At 43.4% G+C, this 26,354-nt stretch overlaps 2 protein-coding genes across 8 annotated transcripts in view; one reads left to right on the forward strand and one right to left on the reverse strand.

The window, feature by feature from the left end:
- The window catches only part of POC5 (POC5 centriolar protein), a 59,284-nt gene extending 52,405 nt beyond the window's left edge, over window positions 1–6,879 (forward strand). The window contains exons 10-13 of one of the 5 annotated variants that reach the window (XM_090038073.1): window positions 3,272–3,385; window positions 4,346–4,519; window positions 6,011–6,069; window positions 6,439–6,572. In XM_090038073.1, coding sequence (XP_089894199.1) covers window positions 3,272–3,385; window positions 4,346–4,519; window positions 6,011–6,040 — 318 coding nt within the window. In that variant the 3' untranslated portion in view covers window positions 6,041–6,069; window positions 6,439–6,572. Of the gene's footprint in view, window positions 1–3,271; window positions 3,386–4,345 lie in introns of all 5 variants that reach the window. The other 4 variants (XR_016441192.1, XM_090038072.1, XM_090038070.1 and 1 more) reach the window with 4 other exon arrangements.
- A 127-nt stretch (window positions 6,880–7,006) lies between these two features.
- The window catches only part of ANKDD1B (ankyrin repeat and death domain containing 1B), a 47,731-nt gene continuing 28,383 nt past the window's right edge, over window positions 7,007–26,354 (reverse strand). The window contains exons 9-16 of one of the 3 annotated variants that reach the window (XR_016441193.1): window positions 26,030–26,128; window positions 23,671–23,769; window positions 20,062–20,160; window positions 14,425–14,520; window positions 9,675–9,873; window positions 8,667–8,798; window positions 8,131–8,345; window positions 7,007–7,305 (exon numbers count right to left, since the gene is read on the reverse strand). Coding sequence is in view for 2 of the 3 variants with exons in the window: in XM_090038074.1 (XP_089894200.1) it covers window positions 8,287–8,345; window positions 8,667–8,798; window positions 9,675–9,873; window positions 14,425–14,520; window positions 20,062–20,160; window positions 23,671–23,769; window positions 26,030–26,128 (783 nt within the window). In the remaining variant the exon portion in view is untranslated. Of the gene's footprint in view, window positions 8,346–8,666; window positions 8,799–9,674; window positions 9,874–14,424; window positions 14,521–20,061; window positions 20,161–23,670; window positions 23,770–26,029; window positions 26,129–26,354 lie in introns of all 3 variants that reach the window. The other 2 variants (XM_090038074.1, XM_090038075.1) reach the window with 2 other exon arrangements.

Below are 26,354 nucleotides of genomic sequence, written 5' to 3' on the forward strand. Positions count from 1 at the left end.
ACACAGCACAATACAGCATCTGCATCAAGCCATGTACACTTTGCCAAGTGACGTAAGGTCAGATATTAGATGGTGTTGCATTTGATTTCCCTTTTATTCTCCAGTAAACTTTTTCTTTTCCTAGAATTTTCAAACCAGTTAAGCAAGTTACAGCCTTGAGCAGAATTTTTTTCCTAAAGTATCTTTTGAGAAAAGTTGCTGAGAGTTTTTTTTGCAGAAATACCTGAACTTAACTTATTGCAAGAAAATAGAAAGTAACGTTAAAGGTTTAAAAGCTAATTGTTAGAAACATAGGCTAGATACAGATGTTACAAGTATCACACTTTAATCATGCAGAAACCACTCTAAAGCCATAACTGAACAGACGTTCACAGCTCTTAGAGCACAATTCACCATTTTTAAAGCATTCTAAGTTAACCCTTGATGGATGAGGTGTTAGACTTAAGCACTGTTAGAGCACTTTGTTGAACATTTATGCCAGATCCCATCAAGGGTTAACCTGTACAGTGAGATTGCACAGGGCTGCTGCTCTAGCCTTGGGCAGAGGTGACCCACCTCCCTGGCCAACCCAAGTCAGTGACAGCCTCTGATCCCAGCCCCACCTCCTTCCTCCAGCCAGCTGTAAGCTAGGGATATAAATATCGTTTAAAAAATATTTGTTTAAGCTCCTCTAATTATATCAGTTAAACAAATGATAACAGTGGACACAGCTGCTGCTGGGAGCCACTACAGAAAGGCCAGGCAGTTTCAGGTGGAGGGCCGCTTACTGAGTTTTGGCAAGTCATTGAGGGCCTCATGACAGGCAGCCAGGCACAAATAAATTTTAATTTTCTAAATTTTGTAGGGGCCCCGTGGGCTGGATAGAATGGCCTGGCAGGCTGCATCCATCCGGTGAGCCACATTTTGCCCACCCCTGTGCTACAGGCTCCCAAGAACCCTTTGACTGGGAGGAAGAGAGGAGGAGGCAAGCTAAGCCATACAACACAGCCCACATGAAGCCCTGCACTGGGAGGGAGGGAGCACCTGTGAATGAGCAGCTAATGGCTCAGTTGTTGAGTCATTAGGCTGCTCACTGTTTTCCTCATTAACTAGTCTCCATAGCCCCTTCTCCCTCCCCTCCTGTCTGTCCTGCCTTCTGCTTCCAGCTGGTGCACTGGGTGGGTTCCCTTCCCTGCCAGACTGTGGCCACCCTGAGCTAAAGGATAACCAGTAAGCTAAATGGTTATCACTGCACTTCTCAGTAAAATGTTTAATTGTTTAACCTTTTACATCCCTTCTCCGAGCCATGTTCTGCTGGGGATTGGGAGAAGGGAAGGAGGGAAGTCTCTCTCCCTGCAGCTGCTTTGGCCCCATTTCCCAACACAACCTGGCCAGAGGGGCTGCACAGGTAGGGGTCCGGGGTCTCTCTCCTCACAGCAGCCCTAGCTCAATGGCACATGGCTGCCAAGCTGGAGAGGGATATGGGGAAAGGGGTTTGGTCTCTGTGTCCCCACAGCAGCTCTAGCCCTGCAACAGAGCACTGCCTGGCCAGGACTGCTGCAAGGACACAGTGCAGCCCCCCGTGGACTGGGCAGAAGGACTGCCCAGCTGTTGGGGAAAGGATCCAGATTCTCTCTCCTCACAGCAGCCCTGGCCCTGTGGCCTGCTGCTACCTGGCTGGGGGAGGGGTCTCTCTCTCCCTCCAGCTGCTGATGACAATGGTCAGCTGGTGGGAGGGCAGGGGCTGGGGAAAGGGGCCACTCTGGCAGCCTCCTGGGAGGCATGTGGTAGCACCCCCAGTAGCCAGTGCAGGTAGGCAGTGAGGCTTCCACACCTCCCTCTCCAAAAGCAAACATCTGTTCAGTTCACTTGTGCTCTAACTTATAGCAGTTTAAGTAAAGTGTGGCAGAGCGCTTCTACCAAGGGCTTCTTGAGCATCTGTATTTAGCCGTGATGTGATGTTTAAAAATGCTACTAAGAATAGTGTCAAGTTAGTAATTAGTTGTTTCCAAAACATGAAATAAAAGTCAAATGACATCTATTGTGAGTCCCACTGAAATTTAATGGTTTTACAGTCATGGTTTCCATTTTCTTGTGGTTTTTCTTGTTACCTATGTAAAATTTGAATTGGCACATAAGTCATGAGATGCTATTTTTGAAGTGTGTAGGGGGGTTATTTGTGAAGGTGTTGAGGACTGTGGGTGTGTGGGTCTTGGAGCCTGGAGAGTCAGGCTCCCCAAACCCGTGGCAGGATGTGGGGTACTGTGGGTCAGGAGTAAGAAGCAGCAGCAAGACTGGGGGGCTGTGGCTTGGGAGTGAGGGGCAGACTGAGACACAGACAGCACCCAGCTGATAAGTGCAGAGAAAGGGAAGGGGTGTAGGAGATCCAGGCCCCCAGGTTAAGGGTAGGAGTGGGACAGGAGCAGGGGCACAGGTGAATGGGGCCCTGGAGTTTGGGCAGGTCATCCAGGGGTGGAGAGGAGCACGGCTCCCCATACCAGTGCACCCCCCCAAGGAAGACATGAGGTCACGTGCCCCCCCAGGGGGCAGAGGCAGATTGCTGTGGGGATCCCCCCCTCCCCCCACCTCTGGATGACCCACCCTGGCCCTAGGGCCCCATTCACCCTGCCCCTGCTATTGCCTTACTCCCTCCCCCCCTGCCCCTTTCCCTTCACTTACCAGCTGGGAAAATCCAGTGATCTGAGGGTTGGATCAGGAGATCATGAGTTAGAGTTATTTAAACTTTGCAATCCCAAGCAGGGCTGCCCCTGGTGGGGGAGAGGGAGTCTGGGCAACTGCCCTGAGCTCAGCACTTTAGAGGGCCCTGTGGAGCTGGGTGGAGTGGCTGTGGTGACTGTACAGCTGCTGGCTTCATGTCCGACCCCCCCCTCCCCCGGCTGTCGAATCTGCTGCCAGCTCCTTGCGTCCGGGGGCAGGGCCCCACGCGGGCTGATTTGCCCCGGACCCTGCACCCTGCTCGGGTCGTCTCTGATCCCGAGTCTTGCAATGGTTTCACAAAACAGTTGGCATTACTGCTTTCAGTTACAGTAATCTTAGTTATTACTTCAAACTCTGTAGCTGCACAAATAAAAAACAAAACCGTGTACGGACTTTAAGTCGACTCATTTTTAGTTTTCTAAGTATGAAATCTGTAAAGAAAACTACATTCAGCAGTATTATTTGAAGAGCATTAGAAGAGTAACCAAACTGCATTTTCAGTAAAGGATTAAATATGAACAAAAATGCAATACTTCTTTCTCATTCCTTTATAAACCTTTTGATTTATTCACAGTTTTCCTCCCACCTGGGCCACGCAAGTACTTCTCAGACCAGATTAGAATCAGACTCTCCAGTAATAGTCACTAGTACAGCTGTAGGATCCGGCATCATCTCAGCTCAAAAACTGGTAACAAACTAGAATTAAATGGATTCATTTTTCAAGGTTTTCCAGTCACCCTAAAATCTATTTTGGAGGACTTCTGAGTGATATTTTGGGGATATGTTATAGAAATATGAAGAGGAGGAAGTCATCTAAGAATTTAGATGAAGATTTGGGCAAAAGCTAGAAACTGCTCCAGTTCGTCTTATAGGGATTTTTTTTTTCATAGTGAAAGAGTATTTTTGGGAGAGGGAAAATTGTGGAGTTGAAAAAGGAGAGAGAATGAATGTAAAGATAATGGAAAGTCATAAACTGAACAATAGGAGTAATTCACTTTTTAATTGCTGAGAGAGGCTTTAAAAAAATAGCTGTCTTGTTTCCCACTTGCTGCTCATTCCTTCCCCTGCACTTCCCACCACTCCACATTTGTTTCTAAGCTGTTCTTTTTGCTTTTCTTCCTCCGCTAGCTGCTATCCTCTCTTCTTTTCCCATCTGATGCAATCTGCTGGTATGTCTCCAGGGAAGGGTTGGAAAATGGCAGCACTTCATTTTCATGTGTAAGCTTTTTGGTGCCTGGCATGTTATTGATTCAAGGACTCTGCCAGGGTGATGTGGGTGCCTACAGCTGTTACTGGCTTGCAGCCTTAAAGCAAAGCTAGAATTGTTACAGATTGCTAGATTTGTCAAAATATCTGACAAAGAGGCCACTTTCATGCTGATTTTATTCCTTTTCAGCACAATGCTCACTTACCACATCACAGTACTCACACTGCTTGTAGTAAATATATATTCTCTAGGTAGGATGCAGAATGCCATGGTAAACTAATTGCAATTAAGTATCAAATTTTAGCTCTACTTACTGTATGTAATCTCAGTTAGACAGTACTGGGGTGTTCTATTCATATATGCAGCTAATAAGCCTAAGCAGCTGTACAGGCACATTGTAAACATTATACTTCTGCCAACTACTGTCTTATTTGTTTATAGCCCATGGCAAGAGTAGTGACTTCTGCTCAACAGAAAGCAGGAAGAACAATCACTGCTCGAATCACAGGCCGGCCTGATTTGGGGCAAAAGAACAGAATTAGTAGCTTAGCTGTAATGGGAGTCTCACCACCCATGAGTTCAGTCGTTGTAGAAAAGCATCATCCAGTAACTCAGGTAAGTGAAATGGACCTTTACCCTACCTCCTGCCTGCAAGAAGATTAAAAACTCCTCAGGACAGAGGTCATTTGCTGAAGGGCTGTTAGAATAAATAAGAAGCACTCTTGATGCTAGGTGGGCACTGGAATTAAAACTTGCATCAAAATGAGGGAAGGAAGTAAATGCCTCCCCTTCTGCTCTACCCTAACACCTTCACTTAGTGAACAGCCATGTTCAGAGCTGTGGAAGCAAGTCCTTTTTGGTTCCTTATGTCTTCTACTGTCCCCTTTCTCCATCATTCAGTATATGCAATAACTTTGGAAATTATTTCTGTCAGTCACTTGATAGACAAAACTTGTATACCGACTTAATTTTAATGGCGAGAAGTGTGACTGGCCAAAGGTATAAAAATAAGATGGAGTGATTGATATGCTTTGCTCGTGCATCCCTTGTCTTAGTGACAATCTCCCGAGCTACCATCTTGCTTGCATGACAACAAAACAAAGCAATAATTAAACCTGCTATTTGTTGCAGTTGATTCATTCTTTCCTCTTTCTACTATGCAAACTTTTATGCAGTATGTTGTGGGACAGTGAATATGTTAATTAAGTTTCAAATAAATGATATATTCTGAGAAGAAGCATTTGTGCTATGGCCTAATTAGCTGAAAGATATGAGTTGGCCTGTGTCATTTCTTGAGCTGATTAGGCTGGCTACTGTCAGGGTAAGAGCTCTTTTTTGCTTTGAGTGGATGCAGGAGATCCAGCTTTTTTGGCTAAAAGTTCTCTGTGATTTTGGCCCAGATAATCAGAAAGGTCATTCTTTCGTCCCCTTTATCAGTACTGCCATAAATCTGATCAGCGCCAGTACTTTTGCTCTCTTGGTCTAAATAGACATGCTTAGGGGCTGAGTGTTTGCAGTGAAGGATCCTCACCTCTGCGTTTCCATCCTCTTCAGTCTACCAGATCTTCCTGACATACTTTCTGTTGGATTTTAGGAAATATTCAGGTTCAGAGTAAGTGGGGTTCAGTTTCGTTAAGGGGCAGCAGGGGACTTGTAACCTGGCGTGTGTGCTTAATTTTTCTTAATGAAAGTGACTGAATTTGGATGTGACTAGTCACTTTGGCTATTGTGCTAGAGAGTCTCTCTTGTAACTTCAAGATGCCTGCAACTTGGAAAGGGAGCTGGGAGCAGGGGGGAGAAAAAGGGGAGGTTTGTGAGAAGAGATTTTTTTTTTTAAGACACTTGTACATTTTTGCTCTGTCCCAGAACTTGAAAAAAGAAGCCATCGGTTCCATTGCAGTTCTCTGGCCCAGGGGCTGTTTTTTAGGCCTCCCTTTCCCTACATACCTTCCTACTCATGTGCACTTGGCAGTAAATGCCTGGTGCAGAGTCAGCTAGCCTGAATTGTATTTTTCTGATTTGAATTAATTGTTGGCAATGGAGAGAAGCTGTCAGGAATGGTGTTAGTTTGATTAAAAAGGGATTGACTGCTACTTATTGCTGCAGAGAGACCATCTGCCTACAATGAAAATGTAACCACCACCTTGTCTGAGGGCAGTTGCTTGGTAAGATTTCTTGGTATGTCTTTAGGGGGTGGCTTTATTTAAAAGTGATCTTAACTTCAAAGCAGTGTTGCTATAATTAATTAGAGCTACAGTCAAACTTTCAGAGACCCAAAGGAAAAAAAAATAAGCAAGAGGCCTGAATTAGGCACCCTGAGCTTTTATGAGATCAAACACTGAAATTGTGTTTTTAAAAAGAATTAAAATATAGATGGTGGTGGACGTCAGGGAGTTAGACACAGATGCCACTTCTTTCTTCTAAATCATTACCAGTTCTAAGGTGCAGATCATGATGTTCCAGCTAATACAATGGGGAAACTGTTGCTGTGAGCACTTTTCTTAGTTCTGATGTATCTTTTTTTTCCTCTTCAGCAAACCATATCCCAAGCCACTGCTGCTAAATACCCTCGAACTCTCCATCATGCCTCTAGTGCCACCACTGTGAGACCTACAGGACAGGGTGGACGAATGCCCCATAGCCAGTCTCATCCTCATGTTCAGTCGATAAAGGTTGTTGATTAAGTTAATGCTTTGTGTGTATCCTTTCCAACAGGCAGAGGGTTTTGTCAAGTCTCAGTTTAAAGCTATTCCCCATTGTTTCCAGGTTGCTATCACATGGCCAATCATGTTTTTACCTATTCAAAACTGTACTGCAAATCTGCTCATGCTGATGTTTTTTCTTTAAAACTGTTAAATTAACTTTTGAAATACAGTTCTCAAATTGCAAAGTATGCCTGTTTGAGAGAACCTGTTATAGCTGTATTCTTATTTAAGGAATTTGTTATATAGTTTTTAATAAAAGATCCAAACAGATATTAGTCTGATGGGATTTTTTAACACCCCCAATTTAAATTCCCCCAATTGCTTGGAGTGAGAGATGAAGCAAGTCACCTAATCTGGTTTCAATTATCTGCTAACCCTACAGAGACCCTTTGTTTGCAGGGCACAACTCTAAGAGAATGGTAGGCCGGCAGTTTTAGTGAGAGTGACACACAATGCATTACACAAATATTCTTTAATCATCAGCTCCCAAGCAGTTTTCCCTTTTTCAAACCAGCATTGCTTAAGCTCATGTTGTAATGCAGGACAGAATTGGACCCAAGACTTCAGAAGGCCGGAAAAAATAGAGTTCAGTTTACCAGCTTCACCCAGGAAACAGTTATGCTCAAGAAACAGGAATTCCTCTCCGTACTCCTCAAGCAGCAAATGGAATGAATGCTGTTAAATGTTCAGTACTGCCTTGATAGACAGAAAAAATGACAGCATATATTTGCTTATTTGGGAATGAATATTTAGCCAAGTTTGATTGTTTTCTTTTTACAAGACAGAAAAAACTACTGTTCCTTTAACAGTTCTTTTCTGTGTGAAAAACAGTAATTAAGTCAGAAGTTATAGTTTTAAGGCTACTATTATAGGGTGCCTCATGATGGGAATAAATTTAATGATGAATTTGCACCCATCTACAGTGTAGTCAAGGTGCCTCTTGTATTTTGCTGTGCTAGGATTAGCCTTGGTTAAATTTAATTAGTAGTTTATCTAGGCAATCAGGGTAGCTTTTCTGAAATGTCTGTTGGCCAGACTAGGCTAGTGTTTACTGTGGCTTTGTCCATGCTAAGAAAATTAGCATTTTCAGTGCTGGACACACACACCAAATAAACATCCACCAAAAACCATACCCCAAGTTTAAACAAGAAAAAGCCAGCGTCAGACAGAAAACTCTGATCAGATTCTTGCGGGCAGTATAATGAACTGAATTAGGCCAGGTGCTAGCCTATTTATGGATGTGTTTAATATTTATCTACACAATCCTGACTTATTAAACATCACTTCCTTAAGCTACAAAATATGCTTTTTATTTCTTATCAAGCACAGAGTAGCTTAACTGCATAGTTCCAATATGGAATTACTGCTGTGATGTAAGTTGGGTACAGAAATTGTAGCATGTGTGTTTTTTCTCAGACCTGTTAATTCTAACAACCAACCACTCTCCAAAAACAGTAAATTAACTGTATACTTACAACTGTCAGAAAATGACAGTGTGTGGAATTAAACAAAGAAACTAACCTGAGAATTATTTCTGGCAGGTAAGTTTTGAGAGCTTGAAGAAAAATCTTTTGTAGACTTAAAGCAGGCAAGTTACATTTTTTAAATATAATCTTTCTAGAAACAGTATTCACAAATAGCAAACAATTCCATGGTGTGTGCTCTCTTCTGTTGAAGTCAGGAAATTACACATTTTCGGGAATCCATATCAATGCTGCTTTCAGCTCTGATCTTTTCTGTAAAAAAAAAAAAAGGGGGGGGGTGGGAAATGCTGAGACAGGCACTGCTTCTCACCAGGTCTCCAACTGAACCAACAGAGGCCTGACCATGAACACTGGGATGAAACTGGAGTTTTTGTATGATTAAGCTGGGAGGGAGGGATTCATCTCTTCCCTTGATCAGCCAAATATCCAGAGCTGCAGACCCGGTGGGCAGCCATGCTTCTTTTGCAGGCCTGCAGTCATCACCTCTCTTCTAACATAGCTTGGTGCTTCAGAATAGCAGCAGTTTCTTCTGAAAGCTGCTTCACTCTGCTCTGCATACCAGAAAAATCTTACCCGCTAGATGTGGAAATCCTGCATTCACCAGATCTTCAAATATATGTTTGACCGGATTCTGATGAGCCAGCAACACTCCGTGTAACCAGATAAGCAGCATTCGGTGTCCATGTTCCTTATAGCTCTTTTTTCCTAAGCCATACACAAAATACATATCTGTGCAACAGGCTGGAGGCAAAATACCCTTATAGCACATTTGCTTTACAAATAGGGATTTTCCTTTAAAAACCACCTTCAGGCATTCACTTTTTCATTTGCTTTCTAACCTAGAAACTAAGACTTCCAAAGGTGAAATGGCAGTTTTACCCCAAAGCTGGTGGAAAAAAATCAGGATTTAATGAATCGAAAATTGAATTTGTTCCTTTCATGTTTAACTTGTGGAAAGGCATCATAGGGCAAGTAACAAAAGTGAAATACATGGAAATACTGAGTTCTCAAAGCTAACTGCAATCACTCATCCCTAAAGCTGGCAAGAATTCCTGAGGATTATGAAGCAAGTGCGAGATGTTAATTTGAAGTGTGTTTGGACTTCACAATTTTTTTAAATCACAAAGAAAATAATGCTGACTTGACTCAAGTGAAATGTCACTGTTTGACCAGGGGAAAATACATACTCGTGACTTCCTCATAAGTTAAGTGGCCTAATCAAGACACAAGGAATCAGAACTTGTGGCAGAGGTGGTATATTTTATTAGACCAACTAAATATTTTCAAAAAAAAAATCTTTATTTGCAAGCTTTAGGGCACAGGCACCTTTCTTCAGGCATAGGAGAGTGCAAAGATTGCAAAATTTCTCCTAGGTGGAAATGAAAATTCTGTGCCCAAAAGCTTGCAAATAAAGATTTTTTTGCAGCTATCTAGTTGGATTAATAAAAGATATCACCTTTGCCATGAGTTCTGATTTGCCTCTAGACCAAAACAGCTACAACATGGATACCTAATCAAGACACAATATTTTGACCTAATCTATATATGTCCTACCTGTATACATTGAGTGCCTATCATTACCTGTCCACTGTTCTTCAATAGCTTTAATTTGCTCATCTGTGAACTGCCAGAACAGGGCCAGCTTTTTCCATTCCTGTGGCTTTAACTGATTGTAAGCCAGATTCCAGAGGGAGGAACGGATTTGCTTGGTCTGCATGCTGTGGTCTTGCTTAAAGGACAGAAGAAAATCTGATGATTCCTCAGTACTTCCAAAATGCTCCTATAAAATAAAAACCAAGTTTCAGATAAACTGCAGTTTTTTAATGACAGATTCCAAAATTATGCTTAGGACATTTATCTTTGGCAACTAAACAGTATTGGGCTGTGTGCTTTGCCATATCTTGGCAGCACTAGGTAATTTTCTTATTATTAACATATGAACATAAGAATTGCCATTGACTGGGGCAGACAGTATCCCCCCTCGTATCTTGGGTCACACAGGCAGGCAGATGATATTGAAAGGGACAGTGAACTGGGTCTGACCAGCGCTTTTTCACTGTTTCCCTGTTACTTGTAGCCTCCAGCATTTAAGCTCGAAGTTCTGATTCAGAGGCTGTATCTAACTCCTACACTCAATAGCTACTGGGTTGTAGGTTGTAGCCGTGTTGGCCTCAGGACACAGGCAGACAAGTTCTTTGGGTAAATATGATATCTTTTATTAGACAAACTTAAATAGTTGGAAAAGTTATAGCAAGCGTTCAGGTTTAAAAACCCTTCATGAGGCTGAGGAAGTCTCTGCAGGTGTACAGTTATCTAAAATTTCCCACTATTGCTACCAGCAGTTCAGATTCACTGGAGAGGGCACTTGTTAGATAATGCAGCAGCGACTTAACTACAGCATGGCATTCACCATCTCTGAGCTGCCAAATGATGATGTTAGAACAAAGTAAAGTCCCTTTGAGCCCTGACTGCATGGCTAGTCCTGGATTAGGACCAGGACCAGGGCAGCAACAAACCAAAGTTAAAATCCTGACCACATGAAGTATGAGTCCTGGATCTTTAAACACATAGTAAGGCCCTAGTTCAGCAAAACATCTAAGCATGTGCTTATACCCGTGATGAGTAGAAATGATAAGCAGGTGCTTAAATCCATCAAATCATAGCTTATTTTTATTCATCACACTAGCAAAAACATTTTATGTGATTTAGCCATAACCATATTACTCTTATCAGCAAAAGTGGTGACCTTTGAAATGTAGGGGCCTGTCTGGATGTATTTTCATACCAAATCCTGTAGCTGTGCTTCACCCCGGCTACAGTGGCATTTGTGGCGGGTTATAACTATGCTGTTGCCTCATGTAGAGCCTCTCCTCCTCTAATATTCATTTTTGATGGTATTTGTTTACAGAATAGATGTATTTCACTCACCCTCTAAAACTAAAACTCCGAGCTGCTGCAGTGATACAGGATGCATATTTTAAACTACAGAACAGTTGGCCAGGAAGGTAAGTATTAGCATCCCACACTTCAGAAACAGTAAGCAAAAAGCCTGCATTCAAATAAACCCAGAGACCTGCAAATGTGTTGCTTACTCCAAAAGCACCTTCCCTAAAAACTATCATGGTTCAGTAATGCAACTTCACTAGGCACATTATAAAACATTCCTCCAAGGCAGATTTCATTGCCTGCAGTTTAAAGTAAGGTTTAGAAGCTTACGTCATTCTAATTTACTCAGAAATGTTATTCTATAATAATGGTTCAAATGTTCCAGAATTCAGAACATTGAAACTACATTTTGTTTACTTCCTAGCAGTTTATGTTCCATAGTGGTAACACTGATGCTGGTCCAAGGACTGTGTCCACCTGTATTGAGATATTTAGCTACAGGTAATGGGGTAAAAGTGCTTGGTTTTCATTTCCCAACATCTCTTAAACTGTTCCAAAACCCCATCAGCTTAAACATCTTTTCTTTCCCTCAGGCAGCTAAGTAAAGCATAGCAAAAGGGTAGGAGTATGACCTGCTACTATCAGAGTTGTCATATTTTCTCCAGGAATAAATGGTTTCACCTCCAACTGCCCTCTAAGATGAAAGGAACAATAATATATCTGGCGACTCTACCTGAACCATCTCAGATCAGATGTACACAAGCTGCACAGTTCATGGGCATGTTTTTCACTAGAATATAATTTAAAATTCTTACTTACCTTCCTGAGTTTCCTACAAAATTGAATTTTAAAGAATGAAAGAAGGCTGAAAGGGCCCGTCATTTAGTCCATCTCCCTGCACTGAGGAAATCCCTCCCATGTCTCCTGGTGGATGTTTGGCTAACCAGGCATGCACTCAGATGGATCGCTATAGTGACCCCAATGGTCCTCACCACTCTTTATTAAATAAAAAAGGATTTGAAAAGCAAATCAGCTGGTCATGTGTCCTCGATACATGGCAATTCAGTTAATCTGCCCATATATCTGCACATGCAGGCCCCCTGCCAATGTGCTTCAATCCAGTCAGAGTAGATCCCATTGGTGGCAGCTCTCCATTGGAAAGTGTTCCCTGCAAGTGGCCCTCAAAGTGAGTTGTGCACCCCTGTTCTTGGAAGCTGCTAATATCAGGAAGTTGGAAGGAGAGACAAGGTATTTATTTCTTTAGTAGCTGAACCAGGACAGGCAGAAATAAGACAGTGACATGATTTCAGAGCTGTCCTTAAATAGATCAACTGAATTCCTTTCTGCATCTGTATTTCCAAAAAACCAGAAAGAACCAGGGAAGCTTACAAAAGGGTGGATGTCCCTGTGGTATATGATAGGGTGTACATATTGGGAGTGCATCATGAAGTGAAGTAGGTTTACTTTAGATGTATTACATCTATAAAAGTTTCAGCTCCTCTTGAGTTCTGTGGAGGTCCCTACCCACTTTGTGTATTGTGGAGGAGCCCCTGCACCTCCACAATATTCCCCATAACTTACCACCTGTGAGTCATTCCTTTGGTCTCTGTGCACTGTAGTGTATCCCCTGCTCTTAAAGAGTGGTTTGTAGGTCCAGTTGCTGTTCCAGACTCAATATTCCCATGTGCTTCAGTGTAAGTAATTTTTCTGAGCTTGCTACTTTCCCATATTTACCCCCACAGGGAACTAGCATGGAAAGTCAGCTTCTCAGGAACAAGAAAATTAAAAAATGGCAGAGGAGTCCAGCCTACAAATGGCTGAATTGTTCCCAAAATGTCCCTTTTTCCTCCTCCTCCCTCTCCCATGGTAGGCAAGGGGAAATGCCTCATTGGATAAGAGATGCCAAATTGTAAGAAGGCTTGTCAGTGGAGGAGAGCAAGACAGGTATGTTAACTGACCTGCATCTCAGTAATACTTGTTATTTTTGAATTGGGATTTTTTTCACGGGGAAGAGGACTGGGGACAGGGGAAGAGCATTAATTTTCAGAGCGGCTGGAACAAAACATCAGCTAGAACCAATTCCAGCTCAGGCACTGACTACCTCGGAAATTCCCTGTTGGCTTAAACAGAGCACCATGCTGCTGAATTCAACGGCACTGCACCTGTGTACCTCAAGTAATGAACAAATAAAAATCTTCTGCTGGCTGCTTGATTATTACAGAAGAAGTAGAAAATTTGCTCTGTCAAACAGGAGGCACTAGTATCAGCCTGAGAGTAAATTTCCTTTGTGAATTCCAGATAGTTTGGGGCTTTTACAACTGCAGTGCATATCCAAAATCTTTACCAAGTTCACTGAGTTTCTCATACTTATATATGACTATGACTTCACCTGGAAAAATGACATGTGGCCATTTGAACATGATTTCAACCTTTTCTAATGAGTGTGTTTTAACAGTGGGTTCTTCATGCCTTCTCCATACCAAAAGAGTCAGTGAGATAAATAATAAAACTAACATAGGACTATAAATGATTTCAGCAACAACCCAGAGACCTGAGCAGCCCTGTACTCAGGAGCTCCACTTCTACTTACAGATGGATCTGAGTTTTCTAGCATGTCTCCAAGAATGTGCTTCCCTCAGAAACCCATCCCCAAACACCCCTTTTTCAGAAGCCTAAAGCCAAAGGTTGCTGTCTGGGCCTCTCTCTGTAATACATATACACAGATACACAGAATAGTTGACTCTGTATAGTAACCAAAAGCCTTAACAGCCATCCTCTTTTTTGGTGCAGGATACAGATATGAGCACTTCCTATTTCATAACTACACAAGGACAGCCACAACAAAGCAGCTCATGTTAAAATCTAAATGATAAGTTAGGGTGGAAGAACATGTTACAAAATGGAAAGTCATACTGAGCATGCCCTTACTTCAGAGTCCTTCTTCCCTCCCTTCCCTGATCTCTTTGTTGTGTTCAATTATTAAGGTAAATTTAACAGAATGGGAACTTTTGCCTGATCCAGCCAAGGATGAGAGGATGCTCTCAGGCTGATTTCAGCAGAAAAGGGACTCTCACACTCTGTGATTAAAACTCTGACTTTGCTGTAGCAAAAGGGCAGAAGGGTCAGTCAGGATCTGACACACATTTCCATGCAAGGATGAATTACACACCTGGGAGTTCATGGCATAAACTGGACATTGTTTCCCTCGATTAGCTCCAGGTTTAGTGCCTGGAGTAGCAAAGTGAAGTTAATTAATTTGCCTATGGCTTTGCAACACCTCAGTTGGTACTCGGGACTTCCTGATCTCCAACCCTATGCTTGTTTCTCAAAGAACTCCTTGTAACCTGCAAGGAGGAAACCAGCTGAGATAGAAGGGGTTTTAAAACAGGCTAGAATCCAGTTTTCCAGCTACAGTCCCCCTGGGTGAGGTAGACCTGTTTCTTACCTGTTTTCTGGTGTAAAACCTTTCAGCTTTAATGACCATATCTACAATAAGGGCATGGTTGCTTCTGGATGCCACAGCCAGTGCAGTTTTTCCTTGCTGCAAGAATAGACAATGAATCTCAGAATGATGGCCAGCCAAAGAAGACAGGCACACCTCTTTGTCCATGGAACCCTATCATTTACATTTTCAAAAGAACATGTTTCCACCATGATTTGATGGCTTCAGAGCTCCTGTGAGGCCCTCTGCTCTGGATGAAATGAATCCGTTCAGTTCACTGCCACTTGACAGATAGGATATTTTAGATTTCAGGGGGTTGATAAGGCAGAGATCAGAATATGTTATGGACCTGATGCAATGCTCACCTCTCCTGTCTTAAGACACTGGGCTACTTGATAGTGTGGGGCAGATCTGCTGCAGACTGAAAGCACACAGGCTAACAGGAGGTAATAATTAATGTTTACTACAGCTACACAAGCAGATTGGGAAATACAACTTTAATTCTGACCAGAAAACACTGCTTAATCTATCTGGGTCCATCTCTGCTACTGCCAGTTGAAGGCCGAGAGAATGTTTTGATGACTTTACTGGTTTATTTTCCCTGTCCTTTTCTGTGGGTGAAGTTGCACCAAGCACAGCTGCCTTAGACACAATTATTCTGGATATTTTCCACATATTGACATTAGGGGCTGAAAGAGATCAACCTCTAATTAGAAGACTCAGTGATTAAATTGCAAGGCACTTTAACTCTCCAGCTATTCTACAGTTACCTAATAGATACCTTTGGCACTCTGGTTCCCAACTCCATTCAAAATCATAATTAGCCCATTTTTATAGAGTCACATTGAGAGCCGAGGAATTTACAGCTTGCAAAAGCCTCATCATATGGACAGATCATGCTGCATTAGAGAAAAAAACAAGGGCCTGTAGGAGCTTCTAGAAGCCTACATTTGCCAAGTCATTCTCCATTCATAGGGGGATAACTTTGCCTTCCTTAGTAATGGCATTTTATTAGAGTACCTGTGAGCGTAATCAACAAGTTACCCAATATCCTGACTAAAGGGGGGCTCTTTCTGGTCTGTCTGAATGCACGATAAAGAATTTCAAAGGGAATGGAAGAGGAAAGGTCAACTGGAGCATCCCATGCTTCCTACAAAGAAACAATAGGCACCTAAGAACACTTCCTGTCTTCCTGTCACCTCCTCTTCAGCTCTTTCCAGATAGAGAAAAAATACTTAAATCTCAGGATATGGGAGGGGACAGTGACAATCCAAGCCAGCTTCGTTTGAATGGGGATAGAGCACAGAAACAGTGCTGACACCCCATCTAATCCAGACCCATTGGGCGCATCTACATGAGATGCTTTAACACGCACTTGACTAATTGCACAGTAAAGCATCACTGTCTACATGTGCTGATACTTATTGCACAGTCAATTAAGTCAACATCTTCATCGGTGACTTGGACGAGGGGGTAAATAGCACCCTGTTCAAATTTGCTGATGACACTAAGATGTGGGGGGATGTGGGCACACTAGAAGGAAGGAATAGGCTACAATCGGACCTAGACAGGTTACAGGGGTGGGCGGATGAGAACAGGATGGGTTTCAACACTGACAACTGCAAGGTGATCCACCTGGGGAGGAAGAACCAGCAGCATAGCTACAGGCTGGGGAACTCCCTTCTCATCAGTACAGAGGCAGAAAAGGATCTTGGAGTCATCATTGATGCCAAGATGAACATGGGCTGGCAGTGTGGGGATGCAGTCAGGAAGGCCAACGGCACCTTGTCATGCATCCACAGATGCATCTCAAGCAGGTCCAGGGAGGTGATCCTCCCCCTCCATGCAGCACTGGTCAGACCGCAGCTGGAGTAGTGTGTCCAGTTCTGGGCACCGCACTTCAAGAGGGATGTGGACAACATGGAGAGGGTCCAGAGGAGGGCCACTCGCATGATCAGGGGGCAGCAGAGCAGGCCCTACAAGGAAAGGCTATGGGACCTGAACCTGTTCCACAAGAGAAGGCTGAGGGGGAATCTAGTGGCCTGTTGCAAACTAGTCAGAGGGGACCAGCAGGCATTGGGGAAGTTCCTGTTTCCCCGAGCACTACCAGGAATGACTAGAAATAACGGTCAGAAGCTGGCAGAGGATAAATTCAGATTAGACATCAGGAGGCGCTACTTCATTGTCAGGGTGGCTAGGATCTGGAACCAACTTCCAAGCGAAGTTGTACTGGCTCCTACCCTGGGGGTCTTTAAGACGAGGCTAGACAGTCACCTTGCTGGGGTTGTTTGACCCCAGTATTCTTTCCTGCCATGGCAGGGGGTCGGACTTGATGACCTGCTCAGGTCCCTTCCGACCCTACTAACTATGAAACTAGGAAACTGTGGGGTAATCTGCTACCTGCAAGTGCAGGTATTAAATTAACTTCACGGTATTGACTGTACAGTAGCCTACATGTAGATGGCCAACAGGGAGCAACTATGCTCCCGGCCAGCCCAGGCAACAGAGAACAATCCCCTCCCCTGGGAGCTGCCTGTTGTTGGGGTGGGCTCTGAGCATGGAGCCAAGCCAGGACATTGTCCCTCTGCCCCAGCAACAGGCAGGTTCCAAGCCCTGGCTCCACTATCGGAACCAGGAGCCAATTAGCAAAGGGATCAAGTACATTGCTGCCCCCTGCTTCGACTTAGGAGTGGGGAGCTGATCAGTGCCAGGATGGGGGAGCTAAAAGTGGGGCAACTAACAGCGAGCCCCCAGGTGGGCAGGGTATCCCCACCAAGCCAGGGGCAACTGTGAGCTGTCCCACTGGGGGAGCAGCTAGCACTGATCGAGGCATAGGGCTGGGAAAGAGCTACAGGGGAGGGGACTCTTTCCAGCCCCCTGCCCTCATTGCCTGATCAGGGCACAGGGCTTGGAAACAGCTGCAGGGGAGATGCACAGCCCAGAGCCCTAGACAGGTACGGGTCCTGGTCAGCTATTGGGAAACCCTCCTGGGCACAGAGTTTGTCCCCATGTGCGTAGGGTGGGAGAGCTCTGCAGCGGCAGCACTCCTGCCCTGTGTACATCACGACCCCTCTCTGACAGCACCTAAGCTAGCATCCAGGGGGAACTCCCCTGGCTGCTGCAGGGGGGCAGAGCAGTGTGGGAGCAACCCTCTCCAGGCAGCTCCCATTGGGAGCAAATCTGCTCCAAAGAGGGAGCACATGTAGACATGCTCCCCAGTAGGCTTACTGTGTAGTATTTTTACTGTGCAATAAGCCTACTTCAAATTAATTGCACATGTAGATACGCCCATTAAGACCTATCAGAACTCCCAGTAATTATGGAACAGCTTACCCCTCCCACTGGTAGACATGGAGGAGCTGCTACCCCAGTAACTAAAAGCAGTACTGGCTCTTCCTTTGACTACTTCTATTGTGGCTTCTGGCTCCTGTTACCTGGCTCTGTGGCTTCTGTTACCTGGCTCTGAAGATTATACGGATTTAATGTTGAACCAGGCACTGAAACTTAATTTTTAATGTTTGACTTCTCATCTGTCTTTAACAGGACCAGTCAAAATATGGCCTGCGGGTCAAATCTGGCCTGCCAGGCCATTCTATCTGACCCGCAGGCCTAAAAATTTAGAAAATTACTATTTTAAGGCCTAAATCCTAAAAATTTAGAAAATTAATATTTATCTGCCCCGACTGCCTGTCAAAGATGACATGGTGCCCGCAGCAGCAGAACCCAGGAGAAGTCAGTGGCAGGGCCCTGTGGCAGCAGCAGCAAGGCCTGCTTGCCCCCCCTCCCAACCCCAGCCCCCCAGTCTCCAGCCAATAGCTTCTGCCTAGCAGAGGCTTCTGGCCTGGGACCCTAGAGCTGTTCCCTGCCTCCCTCCATTGGACAGTGGAGAGCCAGATAAGAATGGGCTGGGGGGGAGGAGGGGGAAGCAGGAGCCAGCCTGGCCCAGCCAGCACCATGTGGTTCCCAGCTGGCTCCTGCTGTGCCATGCAGTCCCAGCCATGCAGCTGTGACACTGCAAGGCAAGGGGAGGGAGCAGTGGTGACAGGCGGGGAAAGAAGGGAAGCAGCAGGGGAATGGCAGCAGTGGCAGCAGGAGCTCAGGACCCCGGGGGTCAGGGGCAGTGGCAGCAGGAGCCAGCTGGGAGCCACAGGGGCCAGGTTGGCTCCTGCTGTGTTCTGCAGTCCCACTATTGCAATTGGGAATCGTGGACTGCCGGTAGGTGCCTGGCCGGCTCTGTGCTGCGCGGCGCGGTTGCCAGCTGCAATGCTGGGACCACAGAATGCAGCAGGAGCCAACCCAGCCCCTGCAGTTCCCAGCTGGCTCCTGCTGCTGCTTCTATTGCGGGGCTGTGCACCTGCAACTCCCATACTCACACTGGGGGAAGCCCCACACTAGAGCCAGCTGCCTTCCCTGTCCCTAGACTCCACTGGGAGTGGCAGGATACCTGCCCCCTGCTACCCCATGGAGTCCAGCGTGGGGCTTCCCCACATGCAAGTGTGGGAGCTGCAGGCATGTGGCACAGAACCCCCATGATAGAGACAGTCGGGCAGTTTGTGCTCCTTGCTGCCCTGTACGCAGTGCTGGCTGGAGCCACACCCTGCCAGGCGCCAGTGCCTACACCAGACACAAGCTCCCTAAGTGCCCCCGCTTGCTGCTGCTCCTGGCAGGAGAAGCTGTGTACCATGTAGGGAAGTGTGTGGGGAGTCCCCACACCCCCCACCATCCCTAACACCCCACAAACCTCACACACCCACACCCTGCCCCCACAACCTCCCCATATATACACACAGCCCAACATACCCTATGCCCCCCACATAGCCATAACCCCTCACAACCCCCCTACCCCACCGTACACCCCCCCCCACACACACACAATATAAAAGATTGAGACTTAATTTTTTAGTTATTATGCAATCCTTTCTATATACAGTACACAAACACAAATCACGACAAATATTTTTTGTAATAAAATTTAAATGTTTTAGTAGGTGTTTGACTTTTAGTATATGATTTGGTTTTTTTCTGGTTCTAAGATGGCAACCCCCCCACTTCCCAAAAGGAGTATTTCTGAGGGGCAAAGGGGACTTCTGGTAGCAAAAGTCAGGGGTTAGGGGGCAGGATTTGCAGTCTCAATATGGTGACCAGAGGGTGGGGCAACTGTCAAGGGGCAGGGCCACCCATGCGGCCCTCAACAGCTCACCAAAACTTGTTAAGCAGCCTTCCAACTGAAATAATTGCCTGCCCCTCCTGTACAAGCTGGTACTTGGATGACAGAGTAACATCTGTGAGGCTTGGGTGTGGCTATAGGGGAGGATGGAGGCCACAAATAACTCATAAGGCAACTGATGCTCTGAGGCACTAATAGGGCTGACTAACAGCAGAGCTGCACTGGGCTCACCCTGGGACCCTGGGGGCAGCCCCTCAAAACTTTCTTAGTTACATCAAAGTATGGCATAAGAGGTAAAAAGGGAGGGTACCTGAGGAGCCAGAATGAGGACAGGAGTTGAATGGACCCCAGGGGGCATCACAGCCTGTGAGCCTGTCACAAGTATTTAGAAAATCTGATTCTTAGATATTTAGAGAGGAGGTCACCATAAAAATGATCCCATTGCCTTAGCATTTATATATAATGTGATATACCTTATCTGCAATCTTGAGATCACAGCCTGCCTTCAGCAACAGTTCCACTAGTTCAACATTGCCAAGATCAGCTGCCAGATGTAGAGGGGTTTGTTGCCTCTGGAATGAATAACAGAAAATAAATACAATAAACCAATGCCTCACGGGAAAGAAACCAGACCCAATTAAAATCCAAAGGCAGTTTACCATGACAGCATATACTTAAATGGATAATACTATGCAGAATGAAGTTACCTAACACTTGAATGGTCAAACTTTCAGCTGTCTTTTCAGAAAAGAAAAACAGGCCTTGGTTTTTCAAGCAATGCATTCACAGACTATAAAAGACCTTGTACAATAGGAATGTAGTAGGTTTGTCACATATTCAGAAATATTTTGGCCTGTGTTTAAGTTATGCTTACATAGGTTAGAACTGGGAATGGAGAAAACTATACAATTTCTCCTGTTGGAAATGTTTCAAGCTAGCTGCAAGCCCAGCTGTAGATCATGATTATTGTCCCTTCATCCTTTCTTTGCCTTTTCCAAACACCTGCTTCAATAAGCATTTTTGGACAGAACTGCAAACAGGCCAGTGGGATTTTATGGATTATTTATTGACTCTTCTGAAGAGAACAAGGGTCCATCTTGCTTAGACTATGGAAAGCTGAACTGTAAGAATGGGCTCACACTGGGGAAGGTAGAGACCTTGTCCAAAGCTCTACAGGACATGAAAGACTTGTAATGAAGCTACCCAGTGGAAAAATAACGGAGAAGTTCTGGCAAAAATTAAGCATTACAAGAGATCATTATGACCATCTACTCTGACTGCCTCAGTAACATGGGCTGTAGAACTTTCTCCAGTCAACCTTCTCAATCAAGCTCATAACTTCTCACATCTGTACAAAATCTATCCAGTCTTAATTCAAAGACTTAAAAGTGATGATGAATCTGTCATCTCCCTTGGTAAGTAACAGCATATTTCATGGAAAGCTTCTGACACAGAAATGTATATCAGGAAAAAGGCAGAGAGAGGGATACAGGAACTAGAAATAAATACATGGATGGTATTGTACTTGAAATCATGAACCAAGGCACAAAGACTGTACCCATTACTAGAGGGGTGCCATGGTATAGCTCCATTTCATACACTGCATCATGTGCTTCCAGTAAGATCTGTTTTGTTTTTCTACAGAATTTCATTAAATAAATAAGAATTGTGGTGGGTGATATCTTTTATTGGACCAGCTGCATGGCTGGGTACTGTGATACCCAAAAGCTTGCCTATGTCTATCCCAGTCATGCACTTCGTCCAATAAAATATATCATCCACAAGAATATTCGCCTCCCGCTTATTTTGGACCATCATGGCAATAACATCACCTCAGCACTATCATTACCATATTTACTCCAATCTATGATGACTCTGAATTTAAAATGACTCCCCAGTAATTAGATTCTATATGTGGAAAATGTATAAATTTGTTATATTCCAGGCATAGAATCTAAGTATTGGAGATTGTCTGGAATTCATCTCTCCCCACTGTTACAGCAGCGAAAGCAGTGGGTTTGCGGGGGGGGGGTCAGGTGCCTATGAGGGTCACGTGCCCCCTTGTCCTCTGCCCCCAACTTCTTCCCCCTGCAACCTTCCTGCCCCACCTACCACGCAAACCCCTCACCCCAAGCTCCCCACATAGCCTCTGCACCTCCTTCTCCACTCCTTCCAGTCTCTGCCCTTCTCCCCCTGACTCCCCAGTCTCTGCCTTTGTCCCCCACCCCCTTACTGTCAGATGCTGTTTGGGAGTGGGGGGGAGAAGGGGAAGGTGGCTGCTGTGGGTCTGATTCTGGCTCCAACCTGGGCTTAGGGTCAGAGTCAGAGCTGCAGCAGCTGCCTGCCCCCTACTCCTCCATTCTGTGTGGGAATTTAACATGAGGGGCTTTTTGCCCCCATGATGACTGGTGGGGGAGGGGAAGGGACTTTGTGTTAAAGTTGAATAAATGTGGTAAGTAAAAAACCCCCACATTTATTTGATTATATTCAGTAAATAAACCATAAAACCCCATTGGCCTGCTTGTAATTTCATTCTGCACAAGATTTTACTAGATACATAGAGGAATTTAACTCCAGTAATAACCACTCCAGTGACCAACAGGCACTTCCCAATTCCCTTTTGCCAAGTGTTTGCCTCTTGCTTATGTCTAGTGGCAAGATAACTTATTTGATTTGTTTGACTACTATGAAATATAGAAAAGTATTTCACACCTTTGGAAGCATCACTGCTGAAGATAAGGCATATCATCATTTATAGGAGTCACATATAAGATCCAGCAACTCCAGACTCCTACTTTTGGACTGAAATATCAGGAAGCACCAGCACAAAGTTTCCACATAAAACTTTACCTGTGTTCCATTGTGCAATGCCCTATGATACCATTTGACAGGATGACCACTTATTTTTCCTCATATAAAATATATGTTTTTCTGCGGTCTGATATATAATCATAGTACCTCTTACTGGCATGTATTTCTCCAAGCATGCTAGAAACAATAGGTATGAACAAATGTATGTTTGGACCCAACTTCATCCAGGATCAAAGTTGGAGAGATTTAGCTTACATCTATTACTACAGGCTCCAGCATTTTCAAGCAATATCTCCCTTTCTTTTGAAGCAGCTCCAAGTGTACATTTGGTCATATGCTATTAAAGTCCCAAGATGAGCCTGAAGAGTTTTCAGAACTGTTTATTCTATGGCATTGTTTGAGACATAGTATGTTGTCCTTTAATTCAATTCAGTGTTTATTTTATTTAACTGCTTTGATTCAGACTATGCAAAACAATGCCGCTCTCAAGCCCTAGGTTCCTATAAAGGATTAAATATAATCTATGTAATCCATGACAGTACCGGAGAAAGGATAAAGTAGCAGATCCAACAAAACTAAGTTCTTCCTCAGAAAACACTATGATCCACAGGAGACAGAGCAATTATGGGTTTGGTGCTTCCTAATTTGTTAATGCTTAATTGTTTTCAGACAATATTCACTGCTTTTGTTTACAGGAATAATAAATACCAGAATCTGGAACTGTTTGATTAGAACATACAGGAGTCACACTTAAGCAAGAGAAAGTGCTTGTGCTGATCACATTTTTTATACATGACACCAATTTTTCAACCCTGAAAATTAACTGGAGCTTGAAAGAGGCTGGGACCCTGAAAGGTGCCTCATTTGACATGTACCACAGAAGATCAGTTTTAAATGGGGCATTATTTCTTGTAGGGACAACAATGGCCTCCCAACTTAAATCAACATCCTGAAGTGAGTGTGTCATTCACTTCAAAAACTTTGATTCACTTTAGCAATATGTTAAAAACAGAAGTAGGTTATTCAAGTAGGAAACAAGCTACATCTTTTCTGAATATTATGTTGCTACCCATCTCTAAGATAGTACCAGTAGGGCAAGTGGGCTGAACAAGACATATGCAAATGAGTATGAGACAAATGCCTCTTCATCCCTTTTTTTTTGTACTCTGACCTTAAAAAGAGATATTAAAATAAATAGCCATTTATCAAAAGTATAAAAAATACATTCTCTTCTTTCATACAGAAGTAATTTTGCTTCGCAGTTTGCTTACCTGATCCAAACAGTTTATGTCATGATTGGCATCCAAGAGAGTATTTACTACAGAAAGATGATTGTTGATGACAGCTATGTGGAGAGGGGAATTTTTCTGCTGTAGAGAGAAATGAACTAACTATTAGGCTAGGACATGTACATCAAGAGTGGCATTCAAATAATACAGGAGGGTTCCATTAAACCCTGCCACTCAGATTTGAAACAGGGCATAATGCAGTAATAATTTTGCCTGATTATGCTTCCTCATTGTGAAGAAACTTCTCCTCTTAGCCCTAAAAGAAAAGGTCACATCATTCCCTGTTTCTGAACCTATATTTGTGAACAGCTCTTTCAGTCAAAATCCATTACCATGACTGCCAGTTGCTTTGCACAATGTGATATAATGGAGAAAGGTCCCATGTAAAAAGAACTGCTTGAATGATGCCTCAGATATGAAGTATCACTTGCTATAAAAATATATATTTCAATGTTTTCTGAATAAAGTTGCTTGCACTTCTGCAAATAAATAAAGCTGTGTTGAAGGGCTACTTCTTCATTTTTATTACAGTACAAAATTATTTTGTTGTTCCCAAGAAAGACATTGAAGAGCCATTCAATTTCATTTGAATTGTCCACTGGGCTTAGAGCTAAGTGAATACTTTTTATCAGGTAAGTTATTGATATGAGGGGTCCTAACCCCTGTAGATGCACACAGGTGCAGGGGGCTGTTCATGGAAACCCAATTGCAAAGCCTTGTCCCTAATCTCTTTTTGTTCATTAATTACCTAGAGCAACTTACAAACAGCAAGTAAAGAAAACTGTAATTATTCACTGCACAATGACACTAAGTAATTCTTTGTCTGGAGACTGTCTACAAGCAGTTCATTATAAGCACTTCATATTCACAATGTGCTGGCTTGTGTTTTAGTTGAACATGTAGGTCATATGGTGGCATTTCTGCTTTCCCTCCAGACCTGATCTGGAATTGCAATTGTTCAAAACCAGACTTAATGAGCATAACTCCAGATCAGGTTTCTGGGGTGATAGATCAAGTCCAAGAGTTGAAAATCCACTTTCTATGAATATTCGCTAACAATCATTTAAAATATGCTGCTTTGGTGAGAATATTTGCTAGTAAATTATCTTGGTAGACTATTAGTGTAAAAGGAACACAGCTGGAAATTAAATTTTACTATGCAAGTGATTTTTAGTGGAAAAAAATGAGGTATTTACCCAACAGATTGGTTAGGAATGAATCTGTGAGTCTTAAATAGATTTAAAAAATAATTCAGCACCACTACCATATAGGTAGTGTTAACATAAACCATACCCATTTATTCAGGGTTTAAAAAAAATAGAACTCTCATTCAACTTTTTACTGTGAATATTGCAAAAATAAAAACCTGATATGTAAGGGAATAAAATAATTGTTCCTTCAATGCTAAAATATAAAATAAATGCTTGGGCCATTTATATTACAAAATCCAGATATTTTATTTTAATATTATAATGTAGTATAGTAGTGCCCAGGCTTCTGGCCCTGTGGGCTGGATAAGTGGCAGGGGGTCAGACTGTGGGCTGGATCCCACACTGTATTGGTCTGTAAATATGATCCCACACGCTGGCTTGACCTGCATGCTAGATATGGCCATATACCAGTTGCAGTCATGTGGTGATTCAACCCTCCATGCTTGGACCCGGCCAGCGACCACTCCCATGTGCCAGTCCAACCATGCATTGGTGCAATATAACAAACAGGGCCATGTAATCTGGTCTGCGGGACTCCCCACAGGCCCATAAATTTGGCAGCTTAGGAGTGGCAATTAATGCTGCCACTGTTCATCCACTTCCATATTTCCTAACACATGGGAAGCCTGGGGGGCTAAATGGCTCTGTGGGCTAGATTTGGCCTGAAGGCTGCAGGTTGAGTACCATTGCTTCAGTACAATAAAGTAATTTTTAGGATCATGGTAAATCTCAAATATAATAAGAAATCCCATGCCTAAGATGGCACACAATTTGAATGTTATAAAACGTCATAGAACGAAACAAAATCAAGGTAGGATTTTACATAGATTCTGATGGGATTCTTTTTAAGCAGAGTGTATGAGGACATTACGGTGTTTTCCCCATTTAAATAATGAACTTTGCAAAGCAGGAGCTATCTGCAATGTTATAATTACACCTAGCATAAAGGGGCTCTAAGATTGTTGGTTCCCACATACAGCAACATCATCAATGCCATTTACATTAAAATAATTAATGATAGAATAAGTAACCCTACAGCCAGTAGAATTCTAATAAAAGGTAATCAAGAAAGATAAACCATGCTAGACAACCTTGAAGTCATGCTGAAAGAACTACTTTTATATGCTTACCTCAGGTTTAGTGACGAGATCTATATTTTTACCAATAAGAAATGTGACTAAGGATTCATGTCCATTCTGTGTTGCAATATGCAAGGCATTATTGTTGTGCTAAAAGAAACAAACAAAGGGCTTTTTAATCACTGGAACTAATTCAGAGTATTAAGGGAAATTCTTTTTTTAAGATGGCTACCCATACAGATGAAGCTTCAGTTTAAAATTGTGCTATTAGTCAAAAAGTGCTTATAGTAAAATGATGAAGTAGGAGATCAAATAACACAACATATCAATATGAATGTTTACTGGAATATGACACTGGTAGCTGGCAAAATAAGTT

The sequence above is a fragment of the Crocodylus siamensis genome, chromosome 3 (assembly GCF_052110815.1).
Source record: "Crocodylus siamensis isolate JL-2025a chromosome 3, ASM5211081v1, whole genome shotgun sequence".
In the NCBI taxonomy this organism is placed as follows: Eukaryota; Metazoa; Chordata; order Crocodylia; family Crocodylidae; genus Crocodylus; species Crocodylus siamensis.